Below are 18,350 nucleotides of genomic sequence, written 5' to 3' on the forward strand. Positions count from 1 at the left end.
AGAACAAGAAGAACTAACATACCTGTAGATAAGTCAAATTTATCCACAGCAACTGAGTGAGACAAGGCAACCATAACAGAAAATATTTCACATTTTAGAGTGAGATAAGGCGTTTCAATTGTGTAATCAACAAGCTCCTATGTATAAAAATACTATTAACCAATAAAGTTTTATGCAACACAACATCATAACAATACTGAAATAGAAATGAAATTTCACTTCAAAAACAATGTCAGTGTATAAAGAACAATAATAAAGATGAATTTGTTATTGAAAAATAGATAAGAAGCTGCTTTTTTTTTTTTTTTGCACTTCAGTCTTAAACGAATATCAACGGTTCGGCAAGTCTTATTCAATTAAGTGGGGGTATTCGATTATATGGGGAACATAAAAAATGTAATTTTGAGGTAGTTTGATGGAGTTATATTTATTACTACTACGATAAATGGTAAATGACTCTTTGTTACTTAAATACAGACATGATTTTCACCAAAATTAAAAATATTTAATGTTTTTACGTAAATGATTAAAAAATTATACGCAGTACATATGTCAGGGTTCATACTCATTTTTAAAAGTGAAAATTAAGAACTTTTTAAGGACTCTCCAAAAATTTTTAAGGACTCATTGGAAATCATTAGATAACTTTAGGTACACCATTTTAAAGCAAAGTACTTGATACATATTATATATACACATACACAAATGCATAACATTATTTCTGAAATGTAGGGAGAGGCGCAATTGACTGTGATACCCCATTATCCGTGAACTTTACTTTAAAGTTTCATACATCACAGGGATGAGTGGTCAGAGAGCAAAAAGGAAGAAATTAAAAAAAAAAAAAAAGATAAAAAAATAAATCACACAAAAAAGAGAAGAGATCAAAATAGCTCCTGGAGTCCATGACATTCCAAATTCAAAAAAAAAAAAAAAAAAAAAAAAAAAAAAAAAGGCTAATTTACCAGTTTTAAAGATAATACGAAATTTTTTCCCAATTAAACATGTTTGAAATAATTGGGTGGTAATTAATACATGGTGCACATGATTTAAATGGGGGAAAGAGAAAAATAAGAAAATGGGGACCAAACTTAATATAATTTTTAAAAAATTAAGGAAATTTTCAGGACTTTTTAAGGTTTTTTTTTTTAAACCTTAATTTTGCTTGATGAAATTAAGGGTTTGTTAAGGGTTTTTTAAGGAAGTACGAATCCTGTTTGTGAATACATAAAAAATGTATGTTTACTTTGTTTCATTTTTTCTTAAAGAACTCTTCCTCAATTTTATCAGCTTTTTGGTTTACTCTCAAAACCTGAGTTAAGAAATCCCAAATTCTTTGGCAATTATCCCTCTGTGTATTCTTATTTTTAATTGTTTCCAAAACTTTTAACTGAACTCATAAGCTTACATCATTCCTTTTTGCATTCATTTTACCAAACAATCAGTCCGAAGCCGAGCCGAAAATCAACAATCAATCGATTTAGGAAAAAGCCTTTCGTATTCTCCAGCTACAAAACTGTAACATCAACAGCCTAGCTTCTTGGGGCATCGGAATGGGACTAGACGGGACAGGACCAAAGCCAATCAAAGGAGCAATCTCCGCTTACTGCATGTGCTCCAATTCTTTCAATTCTCCTAACATTCAACCCCTGATGTATTTTACAACCTAAGATAAGATTACAGCTAGGAACCAACTAATAAGATTGGAGTTAGCCTCTTTTATGCCTAGTTAAATGTGACCTTTTGCAAGAAAGAGACATAAAATTCGACTTGAAACAAAGAGTTTCACTCAACTTTGAATATTTATGCGATTAAGCAGGATATTGATGAAAAAAATAAATCTTTAAGCGCAAAAATTCAACATTATTGATATGGGAATTCTTTTTGGCCCACAGATTAATATTCCTATAAGCGGGGTATTTGATTTTCCGTTACCCGATTAAGAGGGGATGATTGCATATTGATTTGTTGTTTCACTATCCAATGAACCTATTTTCATTATTCCATAAATTACATGCAATTTCTTAATGATAATATAAAACATTCTGATAATTTATTTTTCCAATCATGTATGTTTTTTACTTTGTTTTTTTTTTTTTTTTTGCAAAATTTGTTACAGGATGAATTTGTTAGTCTCAAGTATGCTACATAATATAATTAGTTAGCATTTTCAAGGAAATATGTAGTACTTTAAATAGCACAAAAAGATTATATCTCTGTTTTAAAATTCTGTATTGTGTTACATAACCTTCAATTCTTTTACAAAAGCTGCAAATACCAAAATTTCTGAATCAAGGGCGCCCATATGGGGGGGGGGGGCAAGTGTGGGCTCAAGTCCCACCCCCTCCTTTGAAATTAGAACTTCCTTGCTTTTAGCACTCTTTGCTTTGAAAAAATGTAAAAACATTTATTTTCCAACAATTAATGAATAAGTTATTAAAAATGTCTATAATTTTATAACTCTAATCTGTACTGAAATCGGTTTCTATGAGGAAAATATCCTGCTAAACCATGGGGAAAATATCTGAGCCCCCCCCCCCTTAAAATTTTGCATATGGGCGCCCTTGTTTTGAATATTTTTATGGGTGGCGCAGCACCACAATCATAGGTTTTTAGAATTAGACTCATCTACCAGAATAGGCTCATTATAAGTTTTAAGTGGTATAGTGTAAAGTAAGAACATACTTAAAGTAGTTTGAGCACATAAAATGCACAATCAAAGGACATTGATATTATGAAAGCATTGTTAGAAATGTAATATGAAATTTTTTAACTTATACGCAGTAATAAATAGCTTTTTATTGCAATATTTTGTAAAACATGCTTTGTTAATTAATGCCTTGTGAATTGTATTTTTGACAGGCATATACAAAAAAAAAAAGTGCAACAAAATCCAAAAGTCAATTTTCTTAGTTGCTAAAACAGAAGCCACTAGACATACAAATGATTTGAAAGAAAATATGTCTTACATTAACATTGTCTGTACTCCACAAATGAGCACCTCCTATGGCTAGCTTTCTCATATCCCTCAAGGCATTCATTTTGACACAAGTGCGTCCGTCTTCTTTTAAGTAAGATATTAATAAATTCACCTATTAAAAATTAGAAATTGGCCATTAAAAAAGTTAAATATGCACTGAATCAATTATAATCATTGGACTCGCAATAAAGTGTTGGTATTAATTTGGATAAGAACTTGATCCATTTTGTACTTATTTTAAGAAGAGACAATACAGTTAGTAGTAATTCAATAGTTAAATTACTATTAAAAACACAGACAAAACAGTTAATTCTGACTTAGGTTTTAATATTTAGATGCATAAACAAAGGGAAAATAAAATATATAACTGAATGACAATAGAAATACCGGTTATAATTAATTTTGTATTAAAAAAAAAGTCAGTAAATTCCAAATACTTCTACCGGCTAGTGAAACTCTATCTATTAAAAAGAAAGATATTGCTTAACTTTTTTATTTGTAACACACAGAACCTCTCAGGATTGGAAGTGCGTTGTCGTTGCACAACACACAATATGATTTCTAAAAAATAAAGAAACATATGGTTGCTACTTTTGGTGACTAAAACTTAATTTTTACCAGTCAATTTTCAAGGAAATGGTCGCCCACTGGCGACTGATGCCCGCTGATTTACAGCTTTAATGAAATGTTAAACTTCATAGGAGTGCATTTAGATTTTTGACATTCTACTGTATACAGGATTCCATGTTCTTGCACAGTACATGTTTAAACTTTCTGAACTGATCAAAAACCGAACAAAAATGTATTTCAGTTTAAAAGAAAACCAGAGAATGGGGTTGTATCCTTCAGTCAAAAGTAGTACTTTTTGTCACTGAAATTGATAGAATAAGCAAAAAGAAAAATAACATGGACCCAAAAATATATTCATTTTCCCAACAGTTATTTTTTAATTAATTTTTTAAAATGTCCGATTTTTCAAGCAAGGCATGGTCTTGATGACGTCACAAATGATGGTCTTTGGCGCATCTTTCTATCGTGTTTTCACGTTATGATAATCAAGAAGCGAATTAAAATTGCTCTCTACACTTACTATCAACCATATCGTTGCCAATACACGTGAGTAAAGATGCAAATTAAATATTTTGTTCCGTGAATGGCAATACTGAATGGCATTTCATCATTTGTGAAGTCATCGGCAGAAGACTACAGACATAAACAATGAAAGCGCACCAATTTAAGTAATTTTTTAAAAATATTAAACTTAAACAAATTATTTAAAAAATGGTCAGATCCTATGTTTTTAAACATACTCTTTCAGAAAAAAATACTTTTAAAATTTTGGAAACGACCCCATTGGGATGTTTTTTTAAGAGCTTAAAAAAAAGTTCAAATCAGAAATTTCTTAAAAGTCGGAAGGGAGTGCAAAAGGATAGATCAATATAAACATTTTCATATCTCTAGGGATTGTTTCAAAATGTTTAGTTATTATCCTTAAAATACCTGTTGAGATATATGGGTCACTGATGCAACAGCAAGCTCTGTGAGGGTATGTAAAGTACAGACAACAAACTGTTGTGATGGATAATCAGGAAGTAAAGATGTACACAATTTCCACACCTGCAAAGCAAATTTTATACTGGTAGTAATGTTGTTGTTGAAAAGAAAAACTTTTTATTTCAACATTTAGTCAAAGGAACTGCATGGATTCAGTCATCTGCGTAAAACATTTGCACAAGTGCAAGTTATTTTAGAACAAAAGACACAGAAATGTTGATGTTTAATTTACTTCTTTTGAAAGGCATGAGCACAGCCCCCCTTTCTACTAAAAGTATGAGACAATTTTTACTTTTATCTTTTCTTGCTATGTTGGTATATGAATTTCTGATCATTGATTAGTTTTGTGATTTTTTTTCTTTTTTGTGACTAAACGTTGGAAGTTGTAGCTTCATACAAAGTTGAGAGAAAAAGATGTACTAAAAAGCATTTAAAATGATCAGGTTGTTTTTATGATATGCATTTTACAGCAACAGAAATAACCTTACGAAGAATTATTTCTGTTTTTACGTTTTGGGAAGGGTCTTTTTCCGGCTGTCAAATTTTGTGAAGGGTCAAAAATCGCTCTAAGCAGATCAACAAGCATGTACAGACAAATTTATGCTAGTAGGATAACTAATTGTGGTAGTTCATTTGCATGCAACAATAGAATTTTCATAGTAATGCAAGCATACAAATCTATATAAGTCTCTACCTACTGGAAAAAAAATCAGTGACAGGAAAACTCATATAAGACTTTATGGAAGACAGTCTCACAATTTTTTAAAATTATTTTCAGCATTACATGAGTTAAGAACTGAATACACCTTGGTGCTTAAAAAGTAAAACAAGATATCAAAATGATTTATTATACGAAATGTGCAGATTACTACAGACATGTGTTTTGGGGTTTCAAGGAACCCCTTTTTCAATTCAAAGAAGGGTGAGCTTTAGGATACAAGTAACTTTTCTTTGATGACTTTCCATCCTAAAGCTCACACTTCATTGCATTGAACATGGGGTTTCTTGAAACCCCAAAAAACGTGTCTACAGCAATTCGCAAATTTTGTGTAGTAAAACGTTGTTAGTTGTTATATCTTAATTTACTAATATATGATGTTCTTTATACTATGAAAGGCTCAATAAATTACTTATGCTTGCCACATCACAAATCAAAGAAAGATTAATTAAAGGTTGTAAAAAGGTATTTAATACCACATTTAGTTTTACTCTTTCAGTTTTTCTTAAAATATGTTAACAAATAATGTGCATTTAATGGATAGCATAAAATGTGACTATAGGTACTGAATGATTAATGAAGTTCAAAAATGTTAACAAAAATATTTTTAACTTTGTAGAAATAAACATTACCTCAGCAATTGTTTGAGCATCATGGTGCATGTGTTGAAAAATTGACAACAACTGAAGCTTTATTTCCACTGGAGTAGCTAAACCTTGAATCATTTCTCCTATCTTGCTGCAGATATTTGAAGCAAAAGCTCTAATTTTGTGCACAAAAAGAGAAAAAAAAAGGTTCATTATTTTTTTTAATTAAAAAATATCTAATATATATTAATAAAAATACTGCACAGCTTTAAATTGCATAGTTTAACTCCAACTTTTTTTTTGTGCTTTACATTTATTGCTTAAAGACATTTTCAGTTACTTGTATTTTAATGGACGTATCAGTTGTTGCATAAAACATTATGCAGAGATATCAAATATGTTAGGTCCTAGCTTCTTTGCATGGACTCTATGAAGAACTTCCGAATAACACAATTAAATTTTGGTGATTTTCAGAAACAATATTAAAATAGGAATTTTTGCCTCAGTAGACATATCTTATGAGATACATCTGTTACTGAGCAAAAATGTATTATTTCTGGTAGTATTCAAAACTTAATTGCATCATATAGAAATAGAGTGAATGTTCCTCATAAAGTTCAAGCAATGAAACTGGGATTGAACATATTTGAAATCTTTGTACCAGTGGCATAGGGAACTTAGCAAAAATAGGGAGAGCTGGCGAGTTGGGGCATATTGTGGTCAGCTAGAAGGAGGGGGGGGGGGGGGATCCAAGGAGCAAATCCACTTGCCTGGGTTTCCAAAATATCCAAGACACTGTCTCAAATGATAACAGTAGGGAAGATTCAGAAAACCACTTTAAAAATCATTATTAAAACTAAAATTAAGTTCGATTCCAACAATATTCTACTCATATTTCTGAAAAGTTATGGCACAATCAAGAAATAATGCAATTAACCCAAACTTACTTGAAATAACATCCCAAGTAGCATGCACAGGGGAGCCAATGATGGCCTTACAGTTTCTGGACATCATTGGGCCAACCCTAAATATTTTTGATGGGCCATAATTAGGAAATTGTTAGGCACTACAGCAGATCATTGGCAAATGGTTGTTTGGATAATGGTTGCCACTACGGACATTACCTACCGTTGACCAAACATAAGCTCCACCCTTGACCAATCATCTCCCAACTGATTGTGCTACTAATATGCAGATGATTAGGAAGACAATGTGATCAGTTATTTCTGATATAATATTCATGTGGTATAAATATTATTCATTTTGAGGGATTCCTTCAAAGGATTTTACTTTTCTCAAACAGGAGTATAAACTTGCTTTTAGTAAACCTAAAAGACTCATTTTTATTTATTTTTTCCTAAGAAGGCTTCTAACACAGAGAGACTTGGTCTGAGAATCGAGACTTTCCAGAGAAAAAAGAACAGGATACCATAAAAAGTCAAGAAAATTTAAAAATAGGTCTGAAAAATAAATTTCTTCTTTCCTTACTAATTAGTACTTTTGGATATTGCCAAAATTACACTTCATATTTCAGTAAAAAAGTAAATTGTTTTACCAGAAAGTCCAGCAAAATTACTTTTGTTTCTGATGAGGGAAAATAACAAAAAGAGCACATTTGAATGTTCATTCTCAAAATTGGTAAATAACTTTGACAAAAATGTAAAATACAGAAACTTCCGAAATGATCTTCTTTATTATTTGCTTTATTTTAACAATTCTTGTCATTTTCTAATTTTTAATTTTATTCTTTATATTTGTTTGCTTGAAAATGCGAATTAAAATGACAAGATCAAAAAAATCAAAATTTAAAACAAATAACATTGTTTTATAAAGTAACAAAAAAGTATTTAATTTACTAAAACTGCTTAATATACTTTGATTGAGCAGCAAACTTCCCAGTAGCATAAATAGCTGCCTTCATTTCAACAGCATCATGAGAGTCGAGACTGTTTCGAATGCTGTGATGAATACTCTTTTTCTCAGCAACAACACTAGCAATGTTTCCTAATGTCCTAAAGAGTACAGAAGAAATATTTATTCGAAAATACTATATCTGTATTTATGTAAAAACAAGCTAACACAATTCTTACGAGAGTAAAATGAATACCTAAGTTTAAAAATAAGATAAATATATATATATTTTTCATAAATAAATACATAACTTAGAGTCTATAAAATATATTTAAAAAGCAACTAAGAGAAAAACTTTTAAAATACATTTGAATGTAACAGTATTAAGACTTAAACATCAACCAATAGTCTGAATTCAATAAGTGCAATATTAAAATACTCAATACTTAGTTAATTTTGACTATGTATTCAGCTAATACCAAATAGTGGTAAAAGTTAAAAATTTATGAGTATCAATGAAGACACAGGGTTTTTAGTCAATTAAAAATACTCAAAGTGGAATTTATAATATGCTTTCATTTAGTTCTGCTTGTATCAAAAATTATATTAGTATAAATGTTGTGAAAAACTCTATATGCAAACCTGATGCAGAGTAAATATAGTTATGTCTCTGTTGTTTCAACTATACAGATATTTAAAGAATATAAACTTCAACCTATTTTTCTGTGCTCGCTACAGCATGCACAGAAAGTAAGATCGTGAACCCCAGCACCTCATACTATTTTTTAAAAACTAATTCCTTATAATTTTTGTCAACTTTTTTTTTTCGTTATTTTTGAAAGTTCCAAAGAAACTATAGTAAAGTTAGGAAAACAGGAGTTATGAATAAAATACATCTGTGAGAGATAGATTTCTTATAAAAGAGAGAGATATTGATAAATTAGTTTTAATTTCATCTGGATTGATTGTACTTATTTATGACTTTTTTTTCATACATTTTAGAAACAATTTTACTATCGTAAAATTCTTGACTTTCAATCCTTACTAGGTCTATAGTTAAATTACAAATTGAACTTAATTTTATAAGTGATCATACTCGTATGCTCAAGAGTCAGGGACAATATGTACAAAATTCTTCATGTGTTCATGGTTCCTTTTTTTTAAAACATGTTTGATACTGGGCACTTGACCAAATTGCCATTTGGTAAAGCACTAACTTTAATGATCTTATTTTACTCCAATTTTAACATTAAGTAATTAAATTCACTTAACAGAGAAACACCATTTTAAACCTATCAGTCAAACTAATAGTATTATAAATCAATGGCATATCCAAGCAGGAGGGATTTGGAGATATATGCTCCACTGAATTTCAGAAGTTTTCCTTTTTTGACCATAGAAAAAGACTGAATCTGGTCATATAATCCTCCATTTATTTATTTATTAATTTTTTTTTTTTTTGCTGCCAACTATAATTAGCAGGATCAATTAAATCACTAAAAGACTAAATAATATAATTGCCTGACTTAAAAAAATACATAACTTATATTTTTAGTGCCAAAGAAATGTTACCTTAATGTAAGAGCTCTAGCCACTGGATCATTACTGTGAATAACAGCATACAAACGATGGACGAATTCATCAAGATTTAAAATTTTGTCCAGATGTTTTTGACTCTGCTGCATTACTCTGAGTATCAAAACTCGATGAAAGTTGGTTCTGAAAAATTGTAATTAGAATAAGAAGAAATAAATAAATAAAATAATGTAAGAAAAGAAGACAAATATTTAATTACAGTTTTATACAGTTTTAAAATGATTTCAAGAATAAAAAAGGAAAAGAACATTTCAAATGAAAAGACTGCTTTAATAGTTACACCTCAGAGAAGTTTCCTAAAGGGGGGGGGGGGGGTATATACACATTGCTATGTCAAATCACAGTATCTCTTTATAAAAAAGAAACTTTTGTGAAAAAGAAGTTGTTTGAAAGACAAAATTGAATTTTAATCTCAAAAAATAAATGAATGAATAAATAAATAAAAAAAAATAAAATAAAATAAATCTTAGTTAAATAAAAGTTAGTACCATACACAAGGAAAAATACTTTTACAACATAAGAACTCTTTTCACTGAGCTAAAGAAAATAGTTAAGAAATGCAAAATGAGATCCTAAATATTACCCCAAATATGCTATTGAAATAAAACACAAATGTTTTTGCAGAAAGTATTAGTAAAAGAAAAAAAAAAAACTAAAGAAAATCTTGAAAAAAGCAAAAAGAAATCCTAAACATTATCCCAAATTTGCTATTGGAATAAAAAGCAAATGTTTTTGCAGAAAAGATGGCAAAATGGAAGATTTTAAGAATAAAAAAAAAAAAATTGATCAATAGTAGAAGTAGACATTTTAGTAAAACAATATGGAAAATATAATTATTTAAATAAATAATGCTTTTTGAAAAAATAACAATATACATAAACAGATCACCAATTCAATAAAATATTTTGCTACATTTCAATGGTCAATGTATCTTTACAAGAGACAAAAGTGTTTATTTTTTATGCAGCATACATTATTCTGCACACACAAACTATCATTATTTAAAAAGGCTATGAAAATAATATTTACCCAGTTCTGAACAATTCAGCAAGTTTTAAGCAAGCTGAATTAATGAGAATGGGAAATGGGTATTTTTCAAAAAGACGAGGAAATCTTACAATTGCTTCACATTGTTCCCCAATTTCCGAAGATCTTAAGCCTGAAAAAGAAGGAGATCACACAAAAAATTTTGATGAGTCATCAGACACAGAAAGAACTTTTTCTTACACACAGTTTAACTTACTTATACAATCAGTGTAACCATTAAATGAAGAAAAATAAATAAATAGATCAGGTGCAGCAGAGGTGCAGTAGATTGAAAAAGTTTAGACTATTGTTGAACTTATTTGTGTTACATTTGACAAGACCTATGCTTCTCATGTTCTTCAATATTGCTTTTTTTGTAGTTTGGCAACAATTTCTTTTTGTTAATGATGTATTTTTAGAACAAAGTGTACTGAAATCAAATTATGTTACGTTATGGAATTATATTTTTGCACTATGTGTGGCGTAACCGGTTGGGTAGAGTCATGAATTTGGCTTTACTTTTTGACAACCGGTGGTTCATGGACCACCAGGCAGGCCCACCCTAAGCCTGATCGGCACCGTTTTGCAAATGTCTTTTGAGTGCCTTTATGCAGTGGCGTACGGTGAAGGTCTCCTTTCAGGTCTTCTCGGCCTTCCCGGAATCTTTTCAACCACTTTATCCTGGTTGGTTCCTTCAGAGAATTGTCTCTGTAAACTTGTTTCAAACACTCAAAAACCTCAGGGCCATTCTTGCCTAGCTTTGCGAGAAACTTGATGCTGATGCATTGTTTCTCAATTAGAGAGAGCTCCATGCTGATGGCAGGTGAAAAAGGGTAACTTTCAACAAGCATCTGCACACTCCTACTTACACGCAGAGCGCTCTGACTTGAACTGAGCATTGAGGGGATTGGCTACAATGGCAGTGCCACATGGTAGCACCTCTAGGATGCCGTAATACGTCACCCCAAATTATTTATACGTAATTTCTGGACAATCCTTGAATAAGGTATTTGGTAAAAAAATTGTTATAGGATTAAAATTACCAAATGTAATTTGCATAAAATCTGAGAAAGAAATTAACTTTATTTGTGAGGCAAAATACTCTTTTAGTAAGGGAGAGTAAAAAATATTTCTGAAAGTAAAAACTACTTTTTTGTGCACTAATTAGAGTTAAGTATACAAATACAAAAGTGACGACCAGCAACAGGCTCTGGGCCCAGCTAGACTGGTCCTAGTCAATTTACAATCCCCAGTGAAGATCAATGGCCCTCTTAAAACTATCTACTCCCTTGCTCATTACCACCTCTTCTGGTAAACTGTTCCAAGGTTCCACTACCCTGCTAAAAAAATAATTTTTCCTAACATCCATCTTAGCCTGAGATTTAAATAGCTTAAAACAATGACCCCCTGTTTTCAGTGCTAAACTTCAGCCGCTTAACCTCTTTCATTTTAATAAATTTAAACAGCTGAATTATGTCCCCCCGGTCTCTTCTTTGCTCAAGACTGTACATTTTTAGCCTTCTAAGCCTGGAATCAGTCTAAGTGAGAAAGTCCATTTATTGACCTTGTAGCCCGCCTTTGAACCCTTTCCAATACGTTAATGTCTTAAGATAAGGAGACCAAAACTGAACAGCATACTCCAAATGAGGTCTTACCAAACTTCTGTATAAGGGCAGAAGAACTTCTTCAGATTTGTTTGAAATAGATCTATTGATAAACCCAAGCATCTTATTGGCCTTGTTACTAGCAATGCTGCACTGTTGGCTAAACTTTAAATCCTGACTTATTAAGATCCAGAGATCAGTAACTTTGTCTGCCTGACTAATGACTGAACCTTGCAAATAATAACTTGTACACTTATTTCCATGCCCTAAATGCAGCACTTGACATTTCCCAACATTAACAGCCATACCCCATTTATCAGCCCACTCTGTAATATGATCTAGATCCTCTTGCAGCTGTTTTGCTTGTTCTTCATTTTCTACAGTCCCCATAACTTTTGACATCATCAGCAAAACAATTCATGTTCCCTGAATTATTTTTGTGAATATCGTTCATAAAAACAATGAACAGAACAGGCCGTAACACTGATTCTTGAGGAACCCCGCTTAAAACCTCACTCCAATTAGAATAATTTCCCCTTACAACTACCCTTTGTTTCCTTCCGGTCAGCCAGTTTTTTACCCAAATGAAAGTTTTCCCTCCTATTCCTATATCGGCTAATTTGCTAAGTAGAGCAACATGCGGTACCTTATCGAAAGCTTTTTGAAAAGCAACGTAAACAACATCTACAGGCTTCTTATTGTCCAAAGTATAACCTTTTACAAAATTATTCTGCAAAAGAAAGAAGGGAAAAGGGTTTCGTTACTTGTTCTGAGTTTTTGAGCAACTCAAAGCAAAAAATGTTATCCAAATTTTATTAATAATAATTATTATTTTAAAACTGTTACTGACTCAAGGGGTTCGCTAAAATCTTTAGAACATTGAAAGGGGTTCCCAATAAAAAAAGGATGGGAACCACTGATCTAGACTAAGAGCCAACCCTATTAGCAAAATTTCCTGCATCAACCTTGACAGATCTTGTTATTATACTGAACACTGCATAAAGATTAAAAAACAATATTACAATAACAACACTTGTATGCAATATTTAATTCATCTTAAAATATCAATATTGATAATTTCTTACATTATCAGCATTGCATCTATATACTGACGCCGTCAAGATAGTTATTGATTTTAATGCTGTTGCCGTCACGGTAATTTGTAGACAGTGAAACAGGTGGGCCTTCGTTGACAGTTTTGCATGCACAGAGTTCATTATACCCAGCACCCTTTGTATTGTCAGTCTGTTACCCTTCTTCGACCAGATTCAGTCGGTTGCCACACATGGTGATGAAATTTTTAGGCTTTGCTTACAGTAGGTTGCTTAACTACTGCGTGGAGTAGTATTGTTTTAGGAATTATTTGCAAATGACTTATTTATTTACTAACATAATACTAGGCAAGCCATATCACAGACAATGTGCGATCAATGATAGAAATGGCAAAGAAAAAGATTTTCCGTTCCTCTTGACTACAACAAAGGACATGCAGCAAAGAATTTCTTATAGTCACTTCAAGCTCACAAATTAGATTAATTTTATTTAAAGATTTTTCATGGTATTCTTAAAGATAAATTCATTTTTAGTTCGGGCGATATTTTCAATGCTGACATCCACTCCACTCAAAAATTGACTTTATTTTATTCATTTTTTATTTATTTTTTCTTATCTTTACTCTTCAATGTGCTATAAAAACTCTCAATTATTGCTAACTAGGCATTTTATGACTTTATCATACAGTGAGAAGTATGAATTAAAAAATAAATCAAGTACAGTAACACTCCTCTAATGCAGATACTAATGGGACAAATTTTTTGTCCTCAATAGAGAGATGTCCGCAAGACAGGGGTTTAAAAATGTTAACCTTAGAATTGCGGAATTAAAAAGTGTCCGCATACGAAAGGTGTCCATTAGGAAGAGTTTTACTGTATTTTGCAATTAACGAAAAAAGTTCATTAATTTTAATTAAATTATGAGTGCTACAAACAAAATATCTTTATATGAATTTCCAATCTTATGTCAGCTTTAAAAAAATATTCTAAGACTAGAAAATTAATGAGTCTTGAAGAATAACAGTAATAATTTAAGAATGAAATTTAATTCTTGAATTTGAAGTGAAAATAATAAAGATTAATAAATAAATAAAAGATCTTGCCTACGTACTGATTTCATACTGTCATGACAACAGTATATCTTGTTATTTTCCTGTCATGACAGTAGGTATTGTAAGATTACAAAAGCAAGCTCATCTTGCCTACAGATTGATTTGACATTGTCAGGTCAATATCCTGACATTTTTCTGTCATCAGGATATGCATGTAACATTACAAAAGCAAGCTCATCTTGCCTAGAGATTGATTTCACACTGTCTTATTAATATCCGGACATAACAATATGAATGCAGCATTACAAAAGCAGCCCACCTTGATGTTTTCTCGATATTATGCAGCATACACGTTTACCGTCAAAATTGTGATAGTTCGCTGACAGCAAAAAGGGAGTAACATAACTATACTGAGGCAGCATTGATGCAAGATGATTTTTCCCGACATGCCAACTTTGATGCAATACTGAGGCAACATATTTTGCTTACTGGGAAGCAACCCCTCATGCTGTCCACCTAATGTCATTGATTTCGAACGAAAAATTTAAAGACTTTGTGACCACAAATAATTTTAATGTGCCCAAGTTTCCATTAATGAACATGGAGGATCTTCGATTGGCAGACATCGAACTCTCCAGTTACAAGTCTGACCACTTACTGATCAGACGACCATGGCCCTAACGAATATATAGGAAAGCACAAGAATGAATTCCCAAAGATAACAATAACAAGAGAAAAAAATAAAGAAAAACAGAAGAAATCTTTATCCAAAAATTACCTTTATCAAGCTCTGATAGAGCAGAATTAGCATCTTGATCAGGTTCACATGATGAAGTTTCTCCAATTATTGACAGACGAGCAGATGCTGATGCCATGATGATGAGTGATTAATCTAAAATTAATATTTTCTCATTTAAGCAGTACATAAATATTTTGGTTAGTTTAGCACAGTATTGCCCTATCTTTTATCAATATGTGTTGCATTTTTTCGTTTGGCCTACTGCTTAATTAATTAATAAAAGTGAAATTTCCAACTTGAGCAATTTGAGTTTTAGAAAGGTTCGTTATTGTTGGTCAGAATTTCATGAAAACTTCGTAAATGGACCCAAATTTTCTCTGGCCAGACCCTTGTTTGCACCACATGTTTCTTCGGAAAAATGACTACATTCAAGGAATCGCGAAACTAAAGATCAAACATACTTTCATGCAAAAATAAAATAAACTCAGAACATTCTCAACGTTGGTGTCATTTTTTCCTTCTTGATCAGCAGCTGTTCCATTTACAGGATAAACAATCTACAACTTTAAAAAAATATTCTAAAAATATTCTTATAAAAATATTCTTATTTTAAGTTGGCATATAGTGTAAGAGAAATGGTAAATATTTGTCATGCCAGGGATTAAGTCTGGATGGTTCGTATGAATGATAACCACTAGACCACATTGGATCAGGCCCGGCTCCTGGAGTAGGCGACCTAGGCTGCACCTAGGGTGGCAGGTTTTAGGGGCGGCAAATTTCAAAATTGACATTTAAAAAAAAAATAAGGAATATCTGTTTTAGCTTCACAAGATTGTTCAATGCTTTCTAAAATAATTTAGAGTGTGTACCAGTGCTTGAATATGCATTCGGAATATAACTAAAAATTCAATTTAATTTTAGAGGCGGAAAATTGTGTGAATTAAGAGTCTTTATATGTTTCAATGTACTACTACTTTAATGTAAAAAAATATAATTTAAAGTGTGTAGCAGTGCTTGGATATGCAAAAGCCAGTTTGGAATTTAAATAGAAACTTATTAATTTTGAGCATTTAACTATCATTTTTATTTTATTAATATATCATTATATTATTATTATTCATTGGGGAGGGGGGGAGGGGCAACACTGGTCAATATCACCTAGGGCGGCAGAACTACTACAGCCGGCCCTGCATTGGATTATGCCATGATACTTTTTGTTAAAGGTATGTCACTTAGCTAATTGTTTATTTTTGGTGATCTTAATTTAACTATCACCATTGCAAACTAAAAGTTTCATAGTTGGTGATACTGAACAAATTCCATTTTTAAATTTATTGGGTCACACATTTTATAAACATCACCAATCGCTTCAAGCAATTTTTTACTGTTGTTAAGGTAGAAAGTAAACATGTATGCAACCTTTAATGGAAAGTACATATGTTACAAACTATTGGCAAATTTTTCCCCCATTCTAAGAAGCACTCACCACCTTCAGATGTTACTATACGTGCTTTTCCGAAACACTAAATTTGAAACATAAGCATTTAAGAGCAATTAAGAGTAAATTTGAATGCAGTACATTGCCCTTCTTTTGCCGCAATGATTCAATTTTGATATTAAAGGCACGCAGCTGTCGCGCCCATTTGTACTGATACCAAAATCGTACGGGAAGCAAGTTAAGTTTTTGTATTAAAAAAGAATATTCTGAGAAACTGAAACAAGCTTTTGAGGCATCTTTAAAAAAGTGGAAAGTAATACATAAAATATCCAAATTTTAAATCATAAACACGTCTTAATTTGCGGTAATTTGAGCATATTCAATAGCAAAATCTTACCGCGTTAATAGAAACCGGGAAAACAACAACCAGCTCCGACTTAGGCAAAATGTAAACAATGACTGGTTGTTGCCAAAACTGAAACATAAAACGAATGAACTCTATTCACCAAATTCCAAACCACGCTTACTCTTTTGAACACTAGGTGGCAGGGCTGCCGGGGTCACTCAAAACTTCCGGCGGAAGTCTTATTTGTATTGCTTCTTACGACGAATTGCTCTGTTTACGTATCTGTAATTTGATTGAATTTTTAAAATTAATAATGGATTTCAAAGGCGCAAAATTTTCGTAAAAAGAGCAGATGTTGTTCTGCTTTCGGGTACAGCATGATGACAGGAGCAAATAAGATGTCAGAAATAAAGATGTTCAAATTTCTAAAGGTCCTGATCGTCGAATCAAAGCCAATGCTTTAAAGCGAAAGGATTGAATCTTAATGAATATTATGTGGTAAACACACTTTGTGCGAGGTATTTACGAGCTGGAAACATTCACCTTAATTTCATCAGCTTTGTATTTTTACTGTAATGTGTGAAGATCTGTATTGATCTATATTAAATTGATTATTAGAAAAACTCAACCTGAACAATTTTTTATTTGCTTCCTGCAAAGCTGAAAGTTTCCAGTGTTTTGACGGGTTTCAAACAGTTTGATTTGTGTGATTAAAATAAAAAACCACTATTCATTACTTCATGAGAAAAAACTTCCCATAGCTCGAACTATCAATAACTCGAACCATTTAGCCCGTCTCTTGGGACTTCGAGTTATTGACGGTACTTTAATATTAGGCGCTCTAATTGTAAACAAATTTAGATATTCGACAATCGGTAAACAAACACATTAATTAAAGTTATAGTATAGTATCATAGTACAGCTATTGGTATTACATTCAAAGCAATTTTAACGCAGGAGAATGCACTCGGAGATTAAATTTAAATTTTGTTATCTTTCAATTTTTTTTATGCCTATCAATCTTGCTACAGAAGCAAGTTGATTAAACAAAAAAAAAAAAAAAAAAGAAAGAAAGTGATGAACAAATATGTAATAAAATATATTAAATATCAAACCTGAAAATTAGGTAGCAACTGTAAACCAATAAGTGTGTGTGAACTGAAAAGCTACAACAGGAGAATTGATTGAATATGACACCAAAACTCCCTGTCATAGCCATTCTGTGTGAACACAGTGCATTAATAAAGCATCCATCTTTGAAAAAATAGCTTCAACTTAAGAAGAATAGATTCGCCATCCATCTACTAAAGGATCGGCAAGGTCACAGCCATTGAAAGATAATTTTTAACAATAACTAAGTTTGTCTTTCTCATTTAATGCATTGAAATACGCAGAAGACATTATTCTGCTTTTTAAAGAAGCACAACAAAATCGCTTTCGCTATGAACACCTATCTCTAGCAATGGAGATTGGCGCTTAACCGGAAATAAGACTCGCTACTTCCGGTCTACGTCAGTGGTTTGTTTGTTTATTTAGGATATTTGGTGAATTCACCAAATTCCAAACCACGCTTACTCTTTTGAACACTAGGTGGCAGGGCTGCCGGGGTCACTCAAAACTTCCGGCGGAAGTCTTATTTGTATTGCTTCTTACGACGAATTGCTCTGTTTACGTATCTGTAATTTGATTGAATTTTTAAAATTAATCATGGATTTCAAAGGCGCAAAATTTTCGTAAAAAGAGCGGATGTTGTTCTGCTTTCGGGTACAGCATGATGACAGGAGCAAATAAGATGTCAGAAATAAAG

General features: G+C 31.8%; 1 protein-coding gene across 1 annotated transcript in view; it reads right to left on the reverse strand.

Annotated features, from left to right (window-relative positions):
* The window catches only part of LOC129227046 (integrator complex subunit 7-like), a gene marked incomplete in the record, with an annotated part of 34,689 nt that extends 19,782 nt beyond the window's left edge, over positions 1-14,907 (reverse strand). The window contains 8 exon segments of the mRNA XM_054861686.1: positions 23-137; positions 2,970-3,092; positions 4,481-4,597; positions 5,885-6,014; positions 7,714-7,851; positions 9,263-9,409; positions 10,316-10,445; positions 14,799-14,907. Coding sequence (XP_054717661.1) covers positions 23-137; positions 2,970-3,092; positions 4,481-4,597; positions 5,885-6,014; positions 7,714-7,851; positions 9,263-9,409; positions 10,316-10,445; positions 14,799-14,895 — 997 coding nt within the window.
* Between the last annotated feature and the right edge of the window lie 3,443 nt (positions 14,908-18,350).

Source organism: Uloborus diversus, chromosome 7 (genome assembly GCF_026930045.1).
Source record: "Uloborus diversus isolate 005 chromosome 7, Udiv.v.3.1, whole genome shotgun sequence".
NCBI classification, from domain to species: domain Eukaryota; kingdom Metazoa; phylum Arthropoda; class Arachnida; order Araneae; family Uloboridae; genus Uloborus; species Uloborus diversus.